General features: G+C 58.8%; 2 protein-coding genes across 3 annotated transcripts; both read left to right on the plus strand.

Moving 5' to 3' along the window:
* Nucleotides 1-1,329: 1,329 nt before the first annotated feature.
* TNNC1 (troponin C1, slow skeletal and cardiac type) lies at nt 1,330-4,318 on the plus strand. The gene is made up of 6 exons (XM_003894318.3): nt 1,330-1,426; nt 2,905-2,935; nt 3,166-3,312; nt 3,560-3,674; nt 3,891-4,027; nt 4,112-4,318. The coding sequence occupies exons 1-6, from the start codon at nt 1,403-1,405 to the stop codon at nt 4,141-4,143; spliced, it is 486 nt and encodes a 161-aa protein (XP_003894367.1). The 5' UTR covers nt 1,330-1,402; the 3' UTR covers nt 4,144-4,318.
* Nucleotides 4,319-10,623: 6,305 nt separating this feature from the next.
* On the plus strand, nt 10,624-22,212 carry SEMA3G (semaphorin 3G). 2 transcript variants are annotated; one of them, XM_003894319.4, is made up of 16 exons: nt 10,624-10,815; nt 12,365-12,525; nt 12,651-12,713; nt 12,967-13,086; nt 13,362-13,452; nt 13,581-13,697; nt 13,862-14,007; nt 14,223-14,337; nt 14,448-14,517; nt 14,751-14,895; nt 15,185-15,416; nt 15,512-15,603; nt 16,313-16,354; nt 17,073-17,301; nt 17,603-17,742; nt 19,188-22,212. In XM_003894319.4, exons 1-16 carry the CDS (start codon nt 10,701-10,703, stop codon nt 19,656-19,658), a joined length of 2,349 nt encoding a protein of 782 aa, XP_003894368.2. In that variant the 5' UTR covers nt 10,624-10,700; the 3' UTR covers nt 19,659-22,212. The 2 variants fall into 2 exon arrangements, with proteins under 2 accessions (XP_003894368.2, XP_009198865.2); XM_009200601.3 differs by lacking the exon at nt 12,651-12,713.
* Nucleotides 22,213-22,810: the final 598 nt, after the last annotated feature.

The following is a 22,810-nucleotide window of genomic DNA, read 5'->3' on the forward strand; positions in this document are numbered from 1 at the left end:
TGGGGCTCCTGGACAACTGAGTGGGTCGGTTCATGCGCGGCCCGGCACGCAGTAGTGCTCGAGGCAGGGAGCGTGTTTATCAAGAGGGATAAACTTGGGCCGGGCGCGGTGGCTCAAGCCTGTAATCCCAGCACTTTGGGAGGCCGAGACGGGCGGATCACGAGGTCAGGAGATCGAGACCATCCTGGCTAACACGGTGAAACCCCGTATCTACTAAAAATTACAAAAAACTTGGCGGGTTGGGTGGGGGGGGGCTGTAGTCCCAGCTACTCGGGAGGCTGAGGCAGGAGAATGGCGTGAACCCGGGAGGCGGAGCTTGCAGTGAGCTGAGATCTGGCCACTGCACTCCAGCCTGGGTGACAGAGCGAGACTCCGCCTCAAAAAAAAAAAAAAAAAAAAAAAAGAGGGATAAACTTGATACGAACTCTGTACGAAGGAGGGTGTAGGTGGATGGAGGGGTGTGTGCCGCCACTGAGCACAAGAACCCCACGGGGTGGCCTGCCAGAGTTTAAAACGAGGGAGACAGATTGACCTGGACCCAGGAACTACAGTGCTAGAATGGGGAACTGAGTCCTAAACCAAGGAAAAATGAGACCTAGAAGAGGGAGGTAGTAACCTAACTAGAGGGTGAGGAGGAAAGGAGCCTGCCACAGATGGGGCATCTGTAGGGGTGCTGTTGAATAACTGACAGCAGCTGACTTAAGCCCGAAGTGAGTACTTCTTCCTGGGCGGATGGGAGGTCTGGGGCAGGCTCCTCTGGCAGAAGGCTCCTGGCCACCCTGTCCTAAGGTGGATCAGTCACTTCCTCCTTCACCAGTTCCACAGCATCGTACTATGAGCTTGATATTCAAGGCTTCTCTTGGCAGGGCCCTGCACTCCCAGCCTCTCCTTGCACGTTGCACCCCCATTCCAGAGAAGTTGAGTTAAAGGCAGGGGTTGCCAAGTCAGTCAGATCTTGGGCAAGTCACCACTCCTCCAGAGCCTCAGTTTCCTTATCTGGAAAGTGGTGGTCATGGCACCCGCCTCCCTGGTTGGATGGGAGCCTGAGCTGCTGTGTTGCCCGGGCCTTGCCTAGGGCCCACGACCTCGTAACTCCTGTCCTGCACTGGACTCATGTTTTCATTCATTCCAGAAACCTTTTCAGAGAGTCCCTTGGGGAGTGTGGGGGACAGGAGGGAAAGAAACCTGGTCCTTGTAGCCCTTCATCTGCTTCCTGCCCTGGGCAGAGGACACGGGGACTCAGGCCAGCCTGAGATCACTGGGACCAGAGGAGGGACTGGAGGATACTACATGCAGGGGTGGGCTGGGCTGGGTTGGGCTGGGCCAGGAATGCGGTGGGGCAGGGCTATTTAAGTCAAGGGCCGGCTGGCAACCCCAGCAGGCTGTCCTGTGAGCCGCCAGCATGGATGACATCTACAAGGCTGCGGTGAGGGACAGGGCTGGGTAGGGCTGGGGTGGGCAGGCCCACTGGGGGCTCACTCAGCTCAGAATGGGGGGCCAGTAGCCCCAGGGAAGTGGTGGGGACCCAGGAGAAAGCCTACGTGCCTTCAACCCAGGCTGTCACAGGGACAGTGGTTCTGGTGTTTGGGGATGCGGAAGGGATGGGAGTTCAGGGTCTGAAGGGTGGTGGAGGATGTCGCAGCTTTCAGCATCATGTCTCACTCTCTGTTTCCAAGTGTCTGTAGTCTGAGGCACTGTCGCTCAGCCACATGTCTCTGCATTTGTCTCTGGACATTTTTGCCTTTCTCTTTTCATCTCTTCCTCCTGAGCTGTCTGAGTCCCCATTACTGTCTCCCTGTCCCCAACCCCCATTTCTGCCCCTCACATTATGCTTCTCACATGCTCAAAATCTGCTACACCACTCCAGCCCCTTGACTGGCTGAAGATGCTTTGGGAGGTGGAGGGTGTGAGAGGAGTGGGCTGCAGAGCTTGAGTCCTGGGCTGGAGATGGGGCTTTGAAGTTTGAGGCAGGGAAGTTCTGGACATGAGGGAGAACCAAGGAAGAAGGAACAGAGAACTGGGGCCCCAGCTCCCATCATGCCTGGCAGGCTCAGCGCTCAGTGGCTTAGCTAGGGGTGAGAGCGAGGGAACAAGGGCTGGAGAGTGGTCACCCCAAGCCCCTGCAGCCTCCTGGGTCACTGGGGGTCTTCAGATGCTATTCTATCCAGGGGTGGTGGTGACCTCCCCCAACCCCAGAGCAAGGACATCCTGGAATGAACAGCTGTCCCCAGGGGAACCCCTCCCTCAGCCTCCCTCACTCCTGGGCAGGGAAGTGCTACAGCCAGCTCTGGGGGCACGCCTGCTTATCCTGTGGGAGTCCATGGAGCTGGAGTGGGGGCAGCCCTCCACCCAGTGCCCATACAAGGCCTGGCGGAGCTGGGGACTAATTTTGGCTCCTGAGGCGGCACTAGCAGGCCAGGGGGCCAGATAACGCTGCCCCACCCCCTGCATGCCAAAGTCCCCAGAACAATCACCAGGTTTAACTTTGTTCCTCATTAAAAATAGCCCAGTGGCCACCCTGGTCAGGTTACAGTGGGTGGCTCGCCTGCCCCCACACTGGTTTTATTGTCCCAACTTGAGGGACAGCTGTCCCTCGGGCCACCCAGCTTGAGTTTCATCAGGGGCTGAAAGGGCATTGAGTGGTCACTGACTATTGTTACTGAGGGTCACCTTGGCCCTGAAGGGGGTGCCCACCTGTCACCCTGGCCCTGAGCCCAGTCTCAGTGAGGCCAGCTGGGTCACATCAGGGCTTTGGGGGCAGGGAGGGAGGACTGAGACCTCCACCCTGTGGCCTGGAAATAGCCTGCCTCCTCCGGCTCCAGCCTTCTCACCTGTGGAATGGATTGGTTTCCTCAGCAGCAGCTATACCTGAGTCTGAGCCCTGAGATTCCCTTTCCTTTCTAGGTAGAGCAGCTGACAGAAGAGCAGAAAAATGGTGAGAACCCCTATCACACATGTGGGAGACCAGCGGGGCCAGGCTGGCATGGGGACCCCTTACCAGAAGAGGACCCCAGACCAGAGAGCAGAGGCTTGGTCCCTCTTGCTCTGACCTCAGAGAGGTCTCCGAGGGAGGTGGGCAGGTTGGCAGATGGCCCCAGGGTTCTGGCCTTCTGAGGTCCTGGCTGCTGAGCCCTGACTACTGTGCCCCCCAACCCCTGAACACAGAGTTCAAGGCAGCCTTTGACATCTTCGTGCTGGGTGCTGAGGATGGCTGCATCAGCACCAAGGAGCTGGGCAAGGTGATGAGGATGCTGGGCCAGAACCCCACCCCTGAGGAGCTGCAGGAGATGATTGACGAGGTGGACGAGGACGGTGAGCCCCCTCCTCCCCAGGCTCCAGAAGAACCCCAGCTGGCTGGGGGCTGGAATGCTGGCTCTGTTTAGCTGGGAGCGGTTTTGCCTATCTGAGCCTCAGTTGCCTCATCTATAAAATGGGCATAATGGCCACAGAAGCCTGGCATTTGGTGTGAGGGTGCGGTGAGAACATGGGGGTTCATGTCGAAGGTGCTGCCTGCAGTACCTACCCCGGCCTCTGTAACGGCCATGCCGCCCACCCCCAGGCAGCGGCACGGTGGACTTTGATGAGTTCCTGGTCATGATGGTTCGGTGCATGAAGGACGACAGCAAAGGGAAATCTGAGGAGGAGCTGTCTGACCTCTTCCGCATGTTTGACAAGTGAGCATGTGACCCTTGACCTCTGACCCTGACCCACACTCAAGCCGAACTGGAGAGGTGGGCGGTCTCAGATTCCAGGCCTAGGGACCCTGCGGCCTCTGCATGATTGGGGAGAGGGATGCCCCATCTCCCAGTGTCCCTGCTCTGCCTCCTGGGGCATGGGTGGGGCTGCCTTATGCCCTCCCCACAGTCCTACCCTGAGCCCCCTCCCCACAGAAACGCTGATGGCTACATCGACCTGGATGAGCTGAAGATGATGCTGCAGGCTACAGGCGAGACCATCACAGAGGACGACATCGAGGAGCTCATGAAGGACGGAGACAAGAACAACGATGGCCGCATCGACTATGATGGTAAGTGGGTAGGTGGGCTGGTCCCCTGCCTCCATGCCCTGCCCAGCCCCCACCCCCGACCCACACCTGCCCCTCTTTCCACAGAGTTCCTGGAGTTCATGAAGGGTGTGGAGTAGATGCTGACCTTCACCCAGAGCTTCCCATGCCCAGCCTCCAACTCCAGCGGAGTCCTGAGGTTGGGGAGGGGGTTGGGGTCCCAGGACCTGAGCCTGGCCATATCCTCAACCCCAAATCCCCTGACTCCCTCCCCAACTGTGTCCTGGGAGATGCAAATAAAGTGTGCTCCCCGGAGGTCTGCTGTCTGCCCCTGGTGTCCCTGGGCCGGGGACTCTTCCTCAGGACTCACTCTTACCCGATGACTGCTTCCTTCCCTGTCGTAGGCAGGCTGGCTGCAATGCCTGGTGCCTGACCGCCACTCCACACTGCCTTCTGCGGGGAGTGAGATGAGATCGGAGACTGCTGTGTGGCCTGCCCTGCTGGCTGCCCTCTATCACTCCTCATGCCCAGGCACCATCTCCAGGGATTCAGCATCTGGAGTCTGGGGGGGCCTAGAACCCCTACAAGTTCCTGGGGGCCATCACTTTGGTCAACCACTGTGGCAGCCTAGGGGTCCTCTCCTTGGAGAGAGTGGTTCACTGCGGTACACAGCTAGGCCCTGAATGCTGCCTGGCAGAGCAACCCCCGTTACCTCTCAGCCGTGGCTGGAATGGAGCTGAGCCTGTGGGGTCCCTGCAGGCCCACAGTGCTAGTTCACCTGCCCACTCACTTGTATTTCCTGCCAGCAACATTGACTCCCAGGGCCAGAGGCGCATGGAGTTGGCTCTACCTCCCCTCACCTGTTTGGCGCAGAGAGGTACAGGGACCTGTTAAGGTCATCCAGTGAGTGTGGGGGAGAGCAGAGCCAGCTGGCTTCCAGCCAAGGGCCCTGTCGGATGGGCCACATCCAAATGGGCGTGACTTCCAGTTCCTGTGAACCTCAGAGGCTTGTCTCCTGTGGCCCAGTCTCTTTCCCTGACAGGGACAGAGGCCCAAGGCCTGGCAGCTCTCAGCTTAGTGGGAGCGCCCAGTCCAGAGCTGCTGCCAGACAGTGATGCTGTCTTGGGGGCATGGGCAAGGAAGTGGAGGTGTCAGCAGTGGTGTTCGCAGGAGGGACAACTGCCAGCAGCACCCAGACTCTAGCCAGAATGCCATCAGCTGTCCTTGCCCCGCCCAGCCACTCCACTCTCTGCACCTGTGCCCCAGCCTTGGCATTCCCCAGACAGGCCCGGCATTCCAGAGATGGTCTTGGAATTCTACAGACGCCTCTGGTGGAGGCCAGAGCTAGCAAGAACTTTCTGGTCCCTGGAGAGACCTGAGGGGAGTGGAGGGGAGTCCCTTTAGGCCTGCCCTTGTGAGCTGGAGAATTGGGGACCTCTACAGACACCTAGAGTGACCCAGGAAGGGTGACAACCAAGGAGAAAAGGAAGGGCCACATTGGGCAGCACCACCAGCCAGTGTACCACTCAGTGGTTCATCACATACCTCCCATGTGCCCAGCATGGGCTGGATGCTGGGGCATGTCACAGTGAGGCCTGGTCCCTAATCTGGTGGATTTTTGTTTCTTTTTTGAGACAGAGTCTTGCTCTGTCACCAGACTGGAGTGCAGTGGCGCAATCTTGGCTCACTGTAACCCCTGCCTCCCGGACTCAAGCGATTCTTATGCCTCAGCCACCTGAGTAGCTGGGATTACAGGCGCCCGTCACCACCCCCGGCTAATTTTTGTATTTTTAGTAGAGACGAGGTTTCACCATGTTTCCCAGGCTAGTCTTGAACTCCTGAGCTCAAGTGATTCGCCCATCTTGGCCTCCTGAAGTGCTGGGATTACAGGTGTGAGCCACCGTGCCCAGCCAAATCTGGTGGAATTTTAAGGAGATGAGTACAGTGGGAAAACCAGCACGGGCTGGCGTGGAGACTGGAGGTGTGGTGGGCCCATGAGTTAGAGTGGTCTGGGAAAGCTCCCGGGAGGAGCTGCCTGTGCGTGAGATCTGGGGGAACCACAGGGAACCAGCCATGGGAGGCCATGGAGAAAGACTGGGAAGGTCTCAGGAGCAGAAAGGCAGTGTTGGGCTGGAAACCAAGCCCCAGCAGTCTTGGGAGACGTGGGCAGTGCCAGGCCCCATGAGGACCCAGTCAATGTGAGGGGTGAGGGCTGCAGAGGACAAAAGGGGTGGGAGAGAGGGTCCCAGGAGCTGGCATGAAGTGGGGGCAGGCTCTGGGCAAGAAAGTCCGGTGGCTCCCAGTACAGTGGGGTGCTAGGGAGAGGGGGTCGGGGGTGCATGGATTCAAGGCACATTTTGGAACTAGGATGGACAGAATTTGCTGAAAGCTTGAATGTGAGGGGTGAGAAATAGGAAAATCCAAAATGACCCTTAGCTTTTTGGCCAAACTGCCATTTCCTGAGATAAGGAAGCTGGGGGGAGGCACAGGTTCAGCCGTGGGGTATTGTGAAGTGGAGGTTACTTCCCAACACTAGGTTTTAGTTGGGTTTTTTGTTTTTTTCTTTTCATTTTGAAATTCCAGGCTTGCAAAAAATAGTACAAAGAACTCCCATTTACAGGTCCCCCAGCTTCCCTGTGGTTAACATTTTAACCACAGAAGGATCAAACACAGGAAATGAATATTGACATAAACACTGCTAATTAATCTGCAGAGCTTATTGGAGTTCTGTCAGTTGTCCTAAAGTCCTTGTCCTGGAGCAGGAGCCAATCTAAGATGGCACTAGAGTGACCTCATCCTCCTGTCTCCTTACTCCCCTCTAGTCTGTGACGGTCCTCCGTGTTTCCTCGTCACGTCTGAAGAGCTCAGGCCAGTTATTCTGTAGAATCTCACTCACTTTGGGTTTGTCTGGTGGCCCCAGGGTTTGGGAACTTGCAGGCCCCCAGGCCTCGGCCACCTGAGCAGGGGGGTTTCCGTGGAGCAGAGGGGTGGGAGCCTGACAGGAGTGAGCTGAAGTACAGGGGAGATGGCAGGTGTGGGCAACACCCAGGGAACAGAGAAAGGGACCCAAGCTGAGGGGCGATGTGGGGTCCAGGGAAGCTTGTTTAAGAAGGGGTAAGGGAATGGCTTGTATGCTGGGGTATCAACCCAGTGAAACAGGAAAAGGGCCATGTGAGATGTAGGCAAGCTCTGCAGCAGGCCAGTGGCTACTGGGCCCCGGACAGTGTCTGCCAGGGCCCAGTTCTAGAGCTGGTCACAGGTGCAAGCTGTACAGGGAGAAAGAGGAGTCTCAAGGAAAGGAGGGGCAGGCAGATGGGCCTCGTCGAGTGAAAGATGTGGCAGTGGGGGTGCTGAGCTGCCGATGGTGATGTCCAGAGGAAGGGATGTTCCAAATGGACAGGCAGAAGGTCATGCCCTTATTGGTAGTGACCTGGAGGGTGGGTAGCTGAGGTAGGGGGAGGGGACCATGACAATGAGGAAGACAGTGACCCAAGAGATAGGGGGGTACCAGGGATGTGGGATGCCAGTGGGATTGGGGCGAAGAGAGTTAAGCCCTCTGTGAAGGAAACAGGAGAGTGTCTGGGCCAGCTACAGAGAGGGTGCATTCTGGGGGCAGGCTGCTGCCTCAGACAAGGGCCACGTGTGCTCGGGTAGAAGGGAGTGAGGATTGTCAGGAAGGGGCAATGGGGGAAGAAGGGCTCTGCCATGTCCTGGCTCTCTCTTCATCAGCTGTGGCAGGGAGGGGGACAAGTCCTGGACAGGAAGAGATGAATGGCCCCACTTGCAGAGGGAAGTCCCAGAGGAGACTGTGGGAGGGTTGGGGTGGGGAGGGTGGAGCTGTGAGGGATGGCTGATGGGAAGGGGGGGGGCTCACCCTCTGCAAGCAGCTGGAGGTCCGTGGGGGTGGAGGGGGCATGACATTGTCCTAATATCCCTGTTCCATCCATGAAATTGGTGGGGAGGGGACTGGGGGCATCCATTCCTTCCAGGCATGCCCACCCTAGAATTCTGGCTGGGAGAAGCTGGGCTGTGACCGTCCACATACCCACCTGGTGGCACCTGCTGCATGAACACGCACCTCACATAGGTATCAGCCCAGCTCACCATCTCCCACCAGTACACAGCATTTTGCATCCTACATAAATCATCTAGTTTTGCCTCTTTTGCTGCATCCTTTCCATTTCTGGACTTTTGCTTGGATAGTGCTTCCTCCATGAAGCCTCCCTTGATTTCCTCCATCAAGAGCAATCACTGGAGTATCTTCCACTGCTCCTGCTTCTTTATATTGTGTTTGCCTGGTTACTGCTAGCGACCTCAAGAGACTGCCGTTTCTGCTGGATGGCCCTGCTACCCCAACGCTGCGAGTTTGGGGGCCTCCTGCAGTTCCCTCTTTGTCCACTAGATGGCACAAGATACCTGTGTCTGGGCCCATTAATCCGCGAATTCAGGGCACCCTTGGGGTCTTTCCCACCTGCAGCTGGCAAGCAGGGGGGCCTTTAGAGAGGATCCCTACCCCCTGCCCCCAGCCTGGAAAACTGAAGCCCGGAGAGGGAGAGGACCTGACTGAGGCCACACACGTTAACAGCAGAGTTCAGACTCCCAGCCTGCCGCAGGCTGTTTCCCCAGTGTGGAGTAGGCTGCCCGCATACCCTGCTCCGGTCGACCCAGGCCTCCCTGCAGCCCCTGCTGGGCGTCTGGCTGAGCTGAGACCCCAGGGTGGGCTGGCAGGCTGAGGAGTGTTGGGTCACCTGCCCGCCGCTGTTGGTCACATGCTGGCTGAAGGGCTGCCTGGTTCAGTCTCCAGTTAGAAGTTGGCCCTAACTTGGGCAGTGTCCTGGCCACACCTCCCCAGGGAAACTGAGGCAGAAGCACTCCACCCCAGGGTCCCAGGATATGGTCACCCTGACAGCAGTCCCTGCGCAAGCCCACTCGTCAGGTTATAAAGGCTGCTTACACCCAGGATGGCTGATCCCCGGCCCTGGGAGGAGGAGGTCCCTCCCCATCTGGGAGGAGAATGACCCCCCACCCCTAACCAGGGGAGCTGGAGAGTCTGCCCAGGTTGCAGGGGACTGGAACATCCTGGAATTGGGGCAGGGCCAGTTTGGAAGGTCTGTGCTGTGGGCAGTGGAGGGGCAGAGAACAGCCCAGAGACGGAAAGGCCTTGGCCAAGGCGTTCTAGCAGGGCCAGAGTCAGGGCTGGGCTGAGCTCCATCACTGGTCTCTCTGGGCAGCCCCTTGCCCACCTCCAGGCCAGCCCCCTGCTGAAGGAGGCATGTGTGAGTGAAGGGAGATGGAGACAGGGAGGTAGAGTTGTAGGTCTCTAGGACCTGTCATGCTGACCCAAGAAGCCAGCCTGTTTCCATTTCAGGATTGAGGTAGGGGAGGAGGGTGGGGTCCCCATATTCCCAAGAAGGCCCAGAAGCAAAGGAGGGTCCCAGGAAGGGGCAGGGCTGAGCTGGACCCATTCTCAGCCTGCTCTGTGGCCTAGGCCAGGTCCTTTCCTCCTCTCTGAGTCCCCCACAACTTACCAGAGGGTCCAGGCCAGTCCATGTGGGGGGCCCAACCTGCAGGAGTTGTTAGAATCCTGGGAACTCAAACTCCAGCTCAAAATTAAAGTCTCTTTAGTGCCCAGGGCCTCAGGTTCTGAGTGTAGGGTTCTGGGGTGGGGTGAGGTGGGAACTGTTCTGGAGCAGGGAGCATGGGGAGGTCCTGTCACTCACCCCAGATTCAGGTTCTCAGTACCATTTCCCCTTTGGCCCTCTTCTGTGGCTTTCTGTGCCCACCCCCCCCCCCCCACTCCCGCTGCTTCCCAGTCAGCATTCAGGGCAGGGGGAGTGAGCTCTGAGAGAGCACAGGTGTCTGCAGGGCCTTTGGGGTATGGGGTCCCTGGGAAGAACCATCACTGACCTGGTGAAGCTCTGGACCCTGAGTCTCTGGAAGTACTGGAGGCCTGAGGGAGGCAGGGCAAGGGGAGGTTCCCTCAGCATGGGGTCCCCTAATGCCCTTGTCCCCTACCCCAAAGCAAGCCTGGTGAGCTGAGATGGGGCCTGTAGATGTGGCGAGAGGCTGGGGTGGCTGGAAGCCAGATGGGGACAGGCCTGGGTGGAAGAGGCTGGGTAGTCATCTCTTGCTTGCTCTATGAAGTGTTGCCAGACCTCAAACACCAGCCTAGGACATGGTACCCCCTCTGGCCGAGGCTTCAGGGGGCCGGAACATCCTGGAATTGGGGCAGGGCCAGTTTGGAAGGTCTCTGCTGTGGGCAGTGGAGGGGCAGAGAACAAGGCAGAGCCCAGCTCGGCCTCTACCCAGCCCATCAACCTCGACCTCTGATCCCTGACCTCCCTTCCAGGCTCTCTCCCCACTTGTCACTTTGCTGGAGCCTGAGGACCTGTATTTGTGGACATCTCTGTACACATGGCCCGTGCCCCAGCTGGGAAGGTCTTCCCAATGGAGAGCTAGCTGGCCAGTGTGACACAAAGGCCTGCACTGGGCCAACAAGGTGGAAGGAGAAGTGGCAGGTGGACGGCAAGGCCCCGGCCTCCTTCTCTCCCCCGTCCCTCTTCCCGCCCAGGACTGGGTGGAGCCACTGCCTTATAAGTGGTGGCCTGGTGGCAGCAGAGCAAACTACAGCCGGCGGCCAGCAGGACCAGAGGGCGGCTCTGCAGGCAGGCGGCAGCAGTGCCCTCAGTTCCCCAGCATGGCCCCCTCGGCCTGGGCCATCTGCTGGCTGCTAGGGGGCCTCCTGCTCCATGGGGGTAGCTCCGGCCCCAGCCCTGGCCCCAGTGTGCCCCGCCTGCGGCTCTCCTACCGAGGTACCAGCCCCTGCATGCCCTGTTTGTGTGCATGTGCTCTGTTTGTGTGCATGTGCCCTGTTTGGGTGCCTTGGGCTCTTGGGTGCCTGGCCAGCTGTAGGGGAGTGGGAGGGAGGCAGGTCCTGGGAGACAGGACCAGGGTGGTGGGGAGGGACCTGAGGGGGACTGCTGAGAAAGGGACAGATGGAAACCCCGAGAGAACTCAATAAAGATGGGGAGGGGACAGAGGAAGGGACCAGGCAGGGGAGAGGGACAGAAAGGATGGGGCTGAAGGGTCTGTCTGGGCTCAGCTGGCACTTTTTGCCCAGGGTGGCCAATGGGAGAGTGGGCAGCACTCTATCCCTTGGTCCTGGGGCCACAGAGAAGGGGAGGAACCCCTTGCAGCCCACTTCCCGGAGTGGGTTTCTTCATGTGGTCCTCCATCCAAGAAGTGCCTCAGCCCAGGGGGAGTTTCACCTCCCCTCTTCGCCCCTCCCAGCCTGGGGGTTCCTGTGTTCTACCCTAGACATGTGAGCCGGCTCAGGCCTCCACGGACGGGCCCGGGGAAGGCCCCTGAGACAGGCTCTTGGGAGATCCTTCCTAAGGAAACCAGAGGGGTGACCACCTTCCCCTGGGAAGCCCAGTCTGGTGGGGGAGACACCACTCCCTCCTGGAGAGGCTGAGGGGAATGTGGTCTTATTCTGGGACCTGTGGTTTTGGCGGGAGGTCAGACTACTAGAAAAAGCCCCAAATAGGGAAAGTTCCCCAAGGTACTGTCATCCATGGAGGGCTTCCCGGAAGAGGCTGTTGATGAGTTTTGGGGGTGGAATGGGTGTTGGGTGGAGATGCTTCTGTAGGGAAGGCATAGGACACTCTGGGCCTTCCCAAAGGTGGTCAGTGCCCCCTTCCTACCACATTCTACTGCCCCCATTACTTCCCCCTCCCCAGCCAAGCCTGAGGACCTACCTCAGGATCCTCAACTCCTGGGACCAATGTCCCCAGACAGCTCCCGGCTCTCATCTCTGGGGCCGGGATGGCCAACATCTATGGGGAGAAAATTCTCTTCGGCCACAGACCTGGACTGAAGGGGGGAGCCCTTCCTGGCCACACCTGCCCTCTCCTGCACCCAGGCGGTTGCCAGGGGTCCCCACTTTCGCCTGCTGGCCCACCCTCCAGCTGAGTCAGGCGGCCTGCAAAGACTCCCGCCCTTCCTCCAGGATCTTCCAGCACTTTGCTCTAGTTTCTGCTGGTTGGGGCCATCCTCCCTGGGGACTGGGTAGGGCACAGATGGGACAGTGGGAAGATAGCTGCACGATGAAGGGCCAAGGAATGGAAGGGTGGGAAGTAGGTCCCAGGGTAGGCTGGGCCGGGTGGGAGGCTCTGAGCCTCCCGTCCCACCTGTCCCCAGGAGCCGTGGTCCAAAAACCTTCCAGCACCACATGGCTGGAAACATTTTCCAGATGTGAGTGTGTCGGGGGTGGATGCTCAGCCGGAGCCTCCACCTCCACTCCTTGGCTGGGGAACTAGGCTGAGCCGTGGCCCTGATCTGCCTCCCTGTACTCCCTCCTAGACCTCCTGTCTGCCAACCGCTCTGCCATCTTTCTGGGCCCCCGGGGCTCCCTGAACCTCCAGGCCATGTACCTAGATGAGTACCGGGACCGCCTCTTTCTGGGTGGCCTGGACGCCCTCTACTCTCTGCGACTGGACCAGGCGTGGCCAGATCCCCGGGAGGTGAGCTGGACTGGCAGGGCAGGGGGTCTGTTTGAGAGCTGGGCACCTCCAGATGGGAGACCACATGGGGAAACTGAGCCTGTGAGATCAGGGGAGGACCTGAGGTCAGCCAGGCTGTGTTTCAGGTCCTGTGGCCGCCGCAGCCAGGACAGAGGGAGGAGTGTGTTCAAAAGGGAAGAGATCCTTTGGTGAGTGCTGTCGGGAGGGATGGCCCCTCAACCCGACACCCTGCCCTGACCTTCAGGATAGTCTGTGGCCACGCCCCAGGTGCCTCTACCAGGGGCATTTGGAGCAGATCCTGAGGGCTTTTGAAGGTCTGCTGGGAATGTCACACCCACCCCTTCCCCAGAGCTGACTGCCAGACAGGGCTGAGCCTTGGGCCCCAAGGAGATGGCGAGCACCCCCTCTCACCCCTCAGCCACCCACTCCTTCTCCCCGCAGACAGAGTGTGCCAACTTCGTGCGGGTGCTGCAGCCTCACAACCGGACCCACCTGCTAGCCTGTGGCACTGGGGCCTTCCAGCCCACCTGCGCCCTCATCACAGTGGGCCACCGTGGGGAGGTGAGCCTGGGCCAGGCCCCACAAGGGACTGGGAGGCAGTGACATTTCCTCCCTGCTGCCTGAACGTTCCCATTGAGCCTGGGTAGGGACAGAAGGGCAGGGGCCTGAAAGGCGCCTTTGTGTCGGGGAGCTGACCCCATTAGAGGGGCCCTGGATGAGGACGCCTTCTGCCCGCCCCCACTCTCTAGCTGCACGCAAGGGCTCCTGCTTGGGTGTGGGCTGCTGGCGCGTGTCTCCCAGGTGACGCCCCTCCCTCCCTCTCTCCCTCCCCTTAGCATGTGCTCCACCTGGAGCCCGGCAGTGTGGAAAGCGGCCGGGGGCGGTGCCCTCACGAACCCAGCCGTCCCTTTGCCAGCACCTTCGTAGGTGGGTGATGCCCAGGCCAGGGTGGGAACAGGGAGGGTGGCAGCTGGCCTATGTCACTGAGAAGGGAGAGACCCGGCTGCTGAGCCTGGGCTTCCTCCCCTGACTCTGTTCCCCAACCCCCACCCCAGGTGGGGAGCTGTACACGGGTCTCACCGCTGACTTCCTGGGGCGAGAGGCCATGATCTTCCGAAGCGGAGGTCCTCGGCTAGCTCTGCGTTCTGACTCTGACCAGAGCCTCTTGCACGGTGAGGCCTGCCCCTGGGACTGGCACGGGGGAAGAGGCTACTTTCCCGGCTAGGACACCAGCCTCCAGTGGGAGCCGCCTGCCCCATTCCTCTCCCCACTGGGTTCTGCTCCCATCCTGCCCTGTGGGGCCCCTCCACCCAGCATGACCCTGTCGCCCTTCCAGACCCCCGGTTTGTGATGGCCGCCCGGATCCCTGAGAACTCTGACCAGGACAATGACAAGGTGTACTTCTTCTTCTCGGAAACTGTCCCCTCGCCCGATGGTGGCTTGAACTATGTCACTGTCAGCCGCGTGGGCCGCGTCTGCGTGGTGAGAGCTGGGAAGGGGTGGTGAGGTTCAAGTCCCCGCTGCACCCTCCCATTCCCAGACCTTTCTCCCCCAACCCCTGGCCAGCAGTAGGGGAACTGAGGCAAGGATGCAAAGCTGACATGCATACCTCTCCCCGAGTGGGCGAGGGTATTAGAGCGGATGGTGGGACCCATCCTCGTGGGGCCCAAGGCTGACTCTGGCCCCTTATCCTGCAGAATGATGCTGGGGGCCAGCGGGTGCTGGTGAACAAATGGAGCACTTTCCTCAAGGCCAGGCTGGTCTGCTCAGTGCCCGGCCCTGGTGGTGCCGAGACCCACTTTGACCAGCTAGGTGAGGGCCTGGCCAAGCAGGTCTAGGGCTCGGGACTAGGGAGGGCTGAGAGCTGGTGAGTCAGGGCATTGGCGGTGGCCATGACACTCATGCTCCCTTCTCTACCCCAGAGGACGTGTTCCTGCTATGGCCCAAGGCCGGGAAAAGCCTTGAGGTGTATGCGCTGTTCAGCACTGTCAGGTGGGCACACCCAGCTTCCCTGCACCCAGCACCCTGGCCTTGCGATGGGCCCCGTCTTTGTGACCTATGACTGTACTCTCTGAGTCTCTCTTTGCCTTTGCCTTGGGGTCTTTGCTTTTTGGAGTCTCTGCTTGCACAGGCACTATTATCCTGTGTCCTGCCCATGGAACCAGGCTGTCCCCTTCTTGTCCTTGATGGCCACTCTGGCCTGACTGTCCCGTGTGCCCTGGCAGTGCCGTGTTCCAGGGCTTCGCCGTCTGTGTGTACCACATGGCAGACATCTGGGAGGTCTTCAACGGGCCCTTTGCCCACCGAGATGGGCCTCAGCACCAGTGGGGGCCCTATGTGGGCAAGGTGCCCTTCCCCCGCCCTGGCGTGGTGAGTATCTCCTGGGGCAAGGCCAGGGAATCGAGTTCTGAGCAGATGTGGGGAAGGGCTCCTTGGAGTGGCCCCATGTCCCCATGCACCCCCATGGCAGCGGACGTTGGCTGAGCCTGGGCTCCAGAGGGCCTGGGTGGGGTGGGGTGGGGTGGGGTGGGTGTGGTGGGAGAGGAGAGCCCTCCTGCAGTGAGAGAGGTTGCCCTGGTTGGGGTGGAAACAGACTGGTGGTGGGGGTGTGTGTGCTGTCTCAGGATACCTCAGGCCCTCCCTTCCCTGCTGCCCACAGTGCCCCAGCAAGATGACTGCGCAGCCAGGGCGGCCTTTTGGCAGCACCAAGGACTACCCAGATGAGGTGCTGCAGTTTGCCCGAGCCCACCCCCTCATGTTCTGGCCTGTGCGGCCTCGGCATGGCCGCCCTGTCCTTGTCAAGACCCACCTGGCCCAGCAGCTACACCAGATCGTGGTGGACCGCGTGGAGGCAGAGGATGGGACCTACGATGTCATCTTCCTGGGGACTGGTAGGACAGCTGAGCAAGAGTGGCCAGGCTGGAGAGGGGTGTGGGGTCCCTGGCTGTCCCCTCCTGTCCCACTGACCCCTCTTCCCTGGCTCCAGACTCAGGCTCCGTGCTCAAAGTCATGGCCCTCCAGGCAGGGGGCTCAGCTGAACCCGAGGAAGTGGTTCTGGAGGAGCTCCAGGTGTTTAAGGTAAGCAAGGGGCTGATGGAAGGGTCCCTCCAAGCCCCATCTTTGGGTCTGAGCCTAGCTGCAGGGATGCAGGAGCAAGCCCGGTAGGTAGCCAGCCTGTCTTTACTGAATTTGCAGCTGGCAGGATGCTGGGGAGAGGGTGCAGAAAGAGATGCCCCCGCCACCTCCGCTGTGGCAGAGGCCTTGCAGCCACTTATGAATGACTGGAGGCCCAGAGCTACAGCCTGTGAGCTGAAAGTGCCTGGGGTGCTGGGAGGGATGGTCAAGGGGAGCAACCCTTTGCAAAACCCTGTTGGGCTCACGTTGCAGGGAGGAGATGGTTGAGACCCCAAGGCCCCTAGATGTTCTGTTGGCCCCTCTAGAGACTCAGGAAGGGGATAGTCTGTGTTTGGAGGCCTGTTGTACCTCCTGGACCTGAGCTGGGTAATTTAGGACAGCTGCCTCATTGCTGGGGAACAAGTGGAGAGAGGGGACACTCTAGCTCTGTGCTTTCAGCCAAGCCTCCTGCTTGGAGGCCAGCCATGACCAGGGGGGCTTTCTTGTAACCCATTGTCTGGGAAAGACTGTCTAGCCTTAGCTGCCAAGGAGTGCAAGACCCAGCCTGGGAGCTAGGTGGTTCCCACCCCAGGGTTGGAGGAGACCGAAAGCAGGGGGGCAGTGACAGGTCCTGGTCCACCCCACCCACGCTGAGACCCTTCTCCTTCCCCAGGTGCCAACACCTATCACTGAAATGGAGATCTCTGTCAAAAGGGTAAGAGCAGCTGCCACCCTCCTCTTGGACCCCTCTTCTGCCCCTGCTCCACAGCCTCCTCCTCTGCCCCTGCTCCGCAGCCTCCTCAAGCTCCACTGTAGTCTGGGGAAAGCTGTGCTGAGGCAGGCCTGATTAGCCCCTGCAACAAGTGGCCAGTGGGCATTGGAAGCACCGAGTAAGTGGGGCCGTGTCCAGATAAGGGGATAGCCACAAAGCCCAGTTCCTAAGGGAGGCAAAAGTGTGCCTGAAAACAAAATCCAGATGTTAAGTCCAACAAGGCCACTTTTTAGAGGCCTACTATATTTGCCAAGTGGCAAAACCCATCTCCCCGTGTTTATCTGCTTCAGTGTATCTTTGTGCAAATCCTAACTTTTGTGCAAGGATTGCTTAAAGCAAGGTGCACCTCTAAAGTCAGGGACAAGTCAGGATAAAGGCCCCTGGGATAGAGGGCAAAGGTCAGCAGCTGGGAGGGCCTGGAGAAGTCCCTTAGAGAAAACATCCCAGGTCTTGGTTCTCCTCCATCCCTTCTGTGTCCTGGCACAGAATCTGGTATGCAGCAGGTGGGTGATAAACACTTTTTATTTTTTGAATGAATCCAAGAGGTTCTGGAAGACTTCCTGCAAGTGGCAGGGGTCTCAGGAAGCCAAGGGGCTGAGAGCCTGGCTGCGTGTGGGCGAACCCCGGGCTCACCTCAGGCTCTACTTCCGTCCCTTCTCAGCAAATGCTGTATGTGGGCTCTCGGCTGGGTGTGGCCCAGCTGCGGCTGCACCAGTGTGAGACTTACGGCACTGCCTGTGCAGAATGCTGCCTAGCCCGGGACCCATACTGTGCCTGGGACGGTGCCTCCTGTACCCACTACCGCCCTAGCCTCGGCAAGCGCCGGTTCCGCCGGCAGGACATCCGGCATGGCAACCCTGTCCTGCAGTGCCCGGGCCAGAGCCAGGAAGGTGAGTGGTGGCAGGTGGGAGGGCCCAGGCTGGGCTGGAACTCACCCCTGTGGCTCGGCTCCACCCCTGCAAAGTGTGTTCTCAGAATGGTCTTCTTATGACGATAGTCCTGTTTCCCTCTCTGTGTAGCTCCTGCTAGTGCATGGAAGCAGAGCCTTTGGACACAGTGGCTGGCTTAGGGATCCATGGGTACCTAAGTTCTTGTCATACTAGTGGGGCTTCTGAGCTGTGGTGTCAGGTGGTGGCACTGGGATCTGGGTCCCATAGTTCCCAACCTGAGCCAACCTCTGCCTCTCTCCAGAGGAGGCAGTGGGACTTGTGGCGGCTACCACGGTCTACGGCACGGAGCACAACAGCACCTTCCTGGAGTGCCTGCCCAAGTCTCCCCAGGCTGCTGTCCGCTGGCTCTTGCAGAGGCCAGGGGATGAGGGGCCTGACCAGGTGAGTGAGAAGACCCCTGCCTCCAGCCTCCATGTCCTGAGGTCACTTCCCATCCTGAACCCCAAGACCTGAGCCCTAGAAAGGGGTTCTGGGGAGCACCTGCCAAGATCAACCTAAGAAAAGTGTGTATTAGGCTCCTGAGGTGCCTAGATGGACGTGCCCTATGTCTGCCTTCTGGGAATGCCCAGGCCAGATGTGGCTGGAACTCCCCCAGTCTGGCGGGTGGGTGGTGGAAGAGAGGGAAGAGGGTCTGGGCTGGCCAGTAAGTCTTCCATATTTACACACATGGCTCATCTTTGAAGGTTTCTCTTCTCCAGGGGTTCTTGGTTCTCTTCTGCCCCAGGCAGGGGAGGGGGCTGTGCCCTGGGCCCAGGACTAGGCTTCAGAACCTCCCTATGCTACACACACACACAACAGAAGAGAACCTTCTGGGTCCTTAACCACTGGTCCTTGCCCTCCACCTTCAAAGCCTGGCCCCACACTTCCTCCCTGGAGTCCAGCTGTCTGCTCAGGCCCTCTCCTCCCCCATCCGGAAAGGTCTGTCAACCCCAGGGATGGTTTAAGTCTGGGGCCTGAGGATGGGCACTGGCTGGGGCAGAGAAGGGGAGGGGCAGGAGTGGATTGATTACAGGAGGGGCTCTCCCTCCAGCCTGGGAACTGGGGGAGGCCAGCCTTGGGCCAGCTGTTGGGCTGGGCACTGAGAAGATTCCCCAGGGGAGGAGGGGAGCAACAAGATGGTGTTTCACAACACTAGCTAACGGCCCAAGCAATCCACCCTCAACACACAGATGTGCAGACTAAAGCCCACACAGGGTCCAGGCCAGAGGCCAGCTGGGATCAGAACGGCACTCCCGCTTCCCACGCTGTGATGGGCGCTCAGCCCACCCTGGGCTGGGGCTGTTAGCTCGCACCGTCGGGGGAGTGAACAGTTCAGACCAGGATGGGAAGGCTGCGTGTGTGTGTCTGTGTGTGTGTGTGTGTGTGTGCGCGCGCGCGCGTGCATGTGCATGTGTGCAGTATAGGGAGGTTCTGAAGCCTAGTCCTGGGCCCAGGGCACAGCCCCTCCCTTGAGAAAAGCCTGTAGATGGGATGGTACCTCCAGAAGGGCTAAGGGGATAACATCTTAGCCCCTCTGTTCCTTGGGAATGTGTGCCAGGGCCCTCCGAGGCCAAGATTGGTGTCCTCTGACTAAGAGAGAAACTAGCCAGTAAAATCCTTGAGAAGGCCTCTTCCTGGGTTATGGGAAGGTGAGGCCCCACCTGAATTAGCTCGTGGTCTAGAAGAGGCCCACATTGCCAAGCTGCTGGTCCTCTCCTGGGAAGGGGAGAACAGGGCAAGAAGTGGCCAGGCACTGGGCCCCAAGGATGGCAGAAAAGCTGGGGCAGAGAAGCTGATGGTACACTCCCACCTCGCACCACACTCACGCCCTCCCGCCCACCTGGCAGGTGAAGATGGACGAGCGAGTCTTGCACACGGAGCGAGGGCTGCTGTTCCGCAGGCTCAGCCGTTTCGATGCGGGCACATATACCTGCACCACTCTGGAGCATGGCTTCTCCCAGACTGTGGTCCGCCTGGCTCTGGTGGTGATTGTGGCCTCACAGCTGGACAACGTGTTCCCTCCGGCGCCAAAGCCAGAGGAGCCCCCAGCCCGGGGAGGCCTGGCTTCCACCCGACCCAAGGCCTGGTACAAGGACATCCTGCAGCTCATCGGCTTTGCCAACCTGCCCCGGGTAGATGAGTACTGTGAGCGCGTGTGGTGCGGGGGCACCATGGAATGCTCAGGCTCCTTCCGGAGCCGGAGCCGGGGCAAGCAGGCCAAGGGCAAGAGCTGGGCAGGGCTGGAGCTAGGCAAGAAGATGAAGAGCCGGGTGCATGCTGAGCACAATCGGACACCCCGGGAGGTGGAGGCCACGTAGAAGCAGGCAGAGGAGGGGTGGTCAGAATGGGCTGGGGGAACCCACTAGCAGCCCCCAGCATCTCCCACCCACTGGCTAGGGCAGAGGGGGTCAGGACGTCTGTTTGCCTCTTAGAGACGGGTGTCTCTGCCCCCACACTGCTACTGGGCCACCTACAGAAAAGACTGGGGTCTGATGGAGGGGCCGGCTGCTTGAGGCCTGTTCCCTGCCCCTCTCTGTGCTCTCAGACCCAGCTGGAGCCAGCACCCTCTGGCCGCTGGCAGCCCCGAGGGATCTGCCATTTGTTCTCAGAGATGGCCTGGCTTCCGGAGCACATTTCCGGGTGTGCCCAGAGGCAAGAGGGTTGGGTGGTTCTTTCCCAGCCTACAGAACAATGGCCATTCTGAGTGACCCTCCGAGTGGGTGTGTGGGTGGGTCTAGGGGGTGTCCCGGTAGCGGGCTCTCAGGGAGCCAGAGGAGGGAGGAAATGGCCTCTAAGCTAGCACCCCGCAAGAAGAGCCTACCTGACCGACTTGGGGAGGGAACATGGAGGTGTTAGGAAGGTGGAGCAACAATGCACCTCCCCTCCTGTCGTGCCCTGATATCTTGGTGGCTCTCTGCCACTGCCCACCGCCTCTTCTCCATCTGAGAATCAGAGAGAGGCATAGATAATCTAGAGGCATGGACTGCTAGAGTCCCCAGGGATCTGGGTTGGTCAGGGCTCAGGCTTCACTTTGTAAACCAGGTGGGGGCATCTCACAGCCTGACTTCCTTTCCCCAGGCCAGGGTTGCTGGGATACCTGCTCCTCCTGAGAGGAGCCCCTCCCCACTGTCAGGCTCTCCATTCCCACGAGCGGGGAGGGGTGGGTTTTGGGGGATTGTTGTCCCTTGTGTCTGTGGACTAGAAATAGGGCGGGGGAGCTGGGGAAGGGTGCAGGCGGGAAGAGTGGGCTGTCTTTCCCAGGGTGATGCAAGCATGCCGCAGCCCTGGAGGCTGGGAATGTGGAGGCTCTGTGAGCCCTGCAGTCCTCAGAATCAGGGCCAGGGATGCAGAAGGTTGAGAGGATATGGAGATGGACAGAGGGCAGGAGACCCTTAGGATAGACTGTGGGACCCAAGCAGGAACAGGTGTCCACAAGGACTCAGGATGGCATCAGTTAGCTCAGAAGCCACCTGTAAGACCCCGTGTTTCCATCTCTGGAATCTCTGTTTTATGCTAAATGGATTTAGGAAGACTGTTTTTCTTTTAAGGGGGAAACAAGGTAGAGAAAAAAACGAAGTGTAAGTCCTGCTGATTCTTGGGGGGAAAGATCGGACCGCAAGGACGCATTCTGCCGGGGCATGTATCGGAGGTGTTTTTGCCATCAGCAGTTTCTCAGGCTGGGGAGCACAGAGCGGAGGAGGAGGACTAAATGAAAAGTTGTTCCCAGCCTGCACATGAACACGTTCATGATGCACAAAACTGACTGGAAAGAGATAAGACCACCGGGTTTGAGATTCCCTCCATTAAAACAACCAAGACAAAGAAAGGAGGGGAAAAAAAGATAAAAAGCAAGACAGGGTTCCCTGCCCCACTGAAACTCAAACCCAGACTGCCTGCCCCTGGCACCTCCAGAGAACTGGGACCTGAAATACCTGCTCCTTTCTCCCCTTTGACCATGTAGTAAATGAACCAGAAGCAGAGATTAACCTATCAACGCCCTGAGAAGCCTTCCAGCCTGCAGTGCTGTCTGCTGGGAGGTCAGCTGGTCAAAGCAGAGGAGGAGAGGAGGAAAGGATAGGGGCTGAAGAGCAGAAGGGAGGGGAGACAGAGGGGATTAAAGAGGGGAGGAGAGAGTGCGGAGCTCCAAGAAAGGGTGTCAGAGCTGCAGCCAGCTCTGCCCTCTACCCTAGGGAGGCCAGAAAGAAACAAACAGCCCTCTGGGCCTTTAGGCTAGACTCTGGCTTGGCAGGCTCCAGGCAGGGTCCTCTGGGAAGTTACTCTAGAAAATGAAGGGAGGAGGAGCACAAGGTCCTCAGCAACGAACACCTGCACTTGGAAAAAGTGGACAGCTTCTGCCAACCGCACCCTACCCATGGTACTGTATGCTACTAACTCCTGGAAACGCCCTGTATGTGCGAGTTCTATTTTTGTATTTGTATGTTGAGATGGGCTTTGTGGTTTCTCTGTTCTCAGAGAATATTTCTTGTAATTACTATTGTTATTTTTATTGTCATGACTGCCCCTGAGCTCTGGTGAGAAAAGCCAAATTTATAAGGAAAGGGATGAAGTTAATATTTGCATCATGTAATTATATCATTACTGTGTATCTGTGTATTGTACTAAATGGACTGATGCCAGCGCATGAGCTGAAAATGAAGAGCCCTCCCATCCATTGCATGAGAAAGAAGGTCACCCTGAGTGACCTCTGTTTCATGATTTCCCAAACAGGTTTTAGAGCTGGAAAAGGACTTAAAGAAAGAGACTGGGTGGTGCTTTCTAGAAAGGAGGAAGATGGGTATCAGGGGAAGGAAGGAGTTAGAGGGCTTTGTCTATGAAGCCGAGATTGCTCATTAAATGAGGAACATCCTGGCCTGTGGGCTTGTAAGACTGACCTTCTTGGGACTTCAGGAGGATCTTGAACCAAAAGAGAAAAAAAAACATTGGCAAAGGGCAGCTGGGCACGTAGGCAGCTCTGCTCCTTTTTCATAATAACACTTGACATTTGTCACAGTGACACTTGGCATGGTTCCTGCCTTCATCCCAAGCCACATACCAACGGATATTAAGTCCTCATGGCTGGGGGACTGGGCTGTGCTGTGGGGGCTGTGGCTTCTGGAAAGGAGGGGAGGCCCCGAACATCTGACCTATTGGGCACACTGCAGGAGGTCCGTCTGGGCATGGCTCCCACTCCCCAGTGACAACAACACCCCAGCCCAAAAAGCAGATTCCACTGCTGCTGGAGGAAGATTGAAGGGTCATAACCCTACCTTCCCAGGGAGACTTCCCTGGGCCTCTTGCTTGAGCAGGCCCCTCAATCCATGCTGTAGACTAGGGGTCTTAACAGGTCAGTCATAAGTCTCATCTTGCAGCCGGGGCCCTGGAGCTGGCCTTTCCTTTTGTTCCTTGCGCCCTCCACGATCACTTAGGCCTGACAGAGCCTGAAACCCTGTCACCCCACCCCAGGAAGCAT

Source organism: Papio anubis, chromosome 2, assembly GCF_008728515.1.
Source record: "Papio anubis isolate 15944 chromosome 2, Panubis1.0, whole genome shotgun sequence".
Classification (NCBI taxonomy): Eukaryota; Metazoa; Chordata; class Mammalia; order Primates; family Cercopithecidae; genus Papio; species Papio anubis.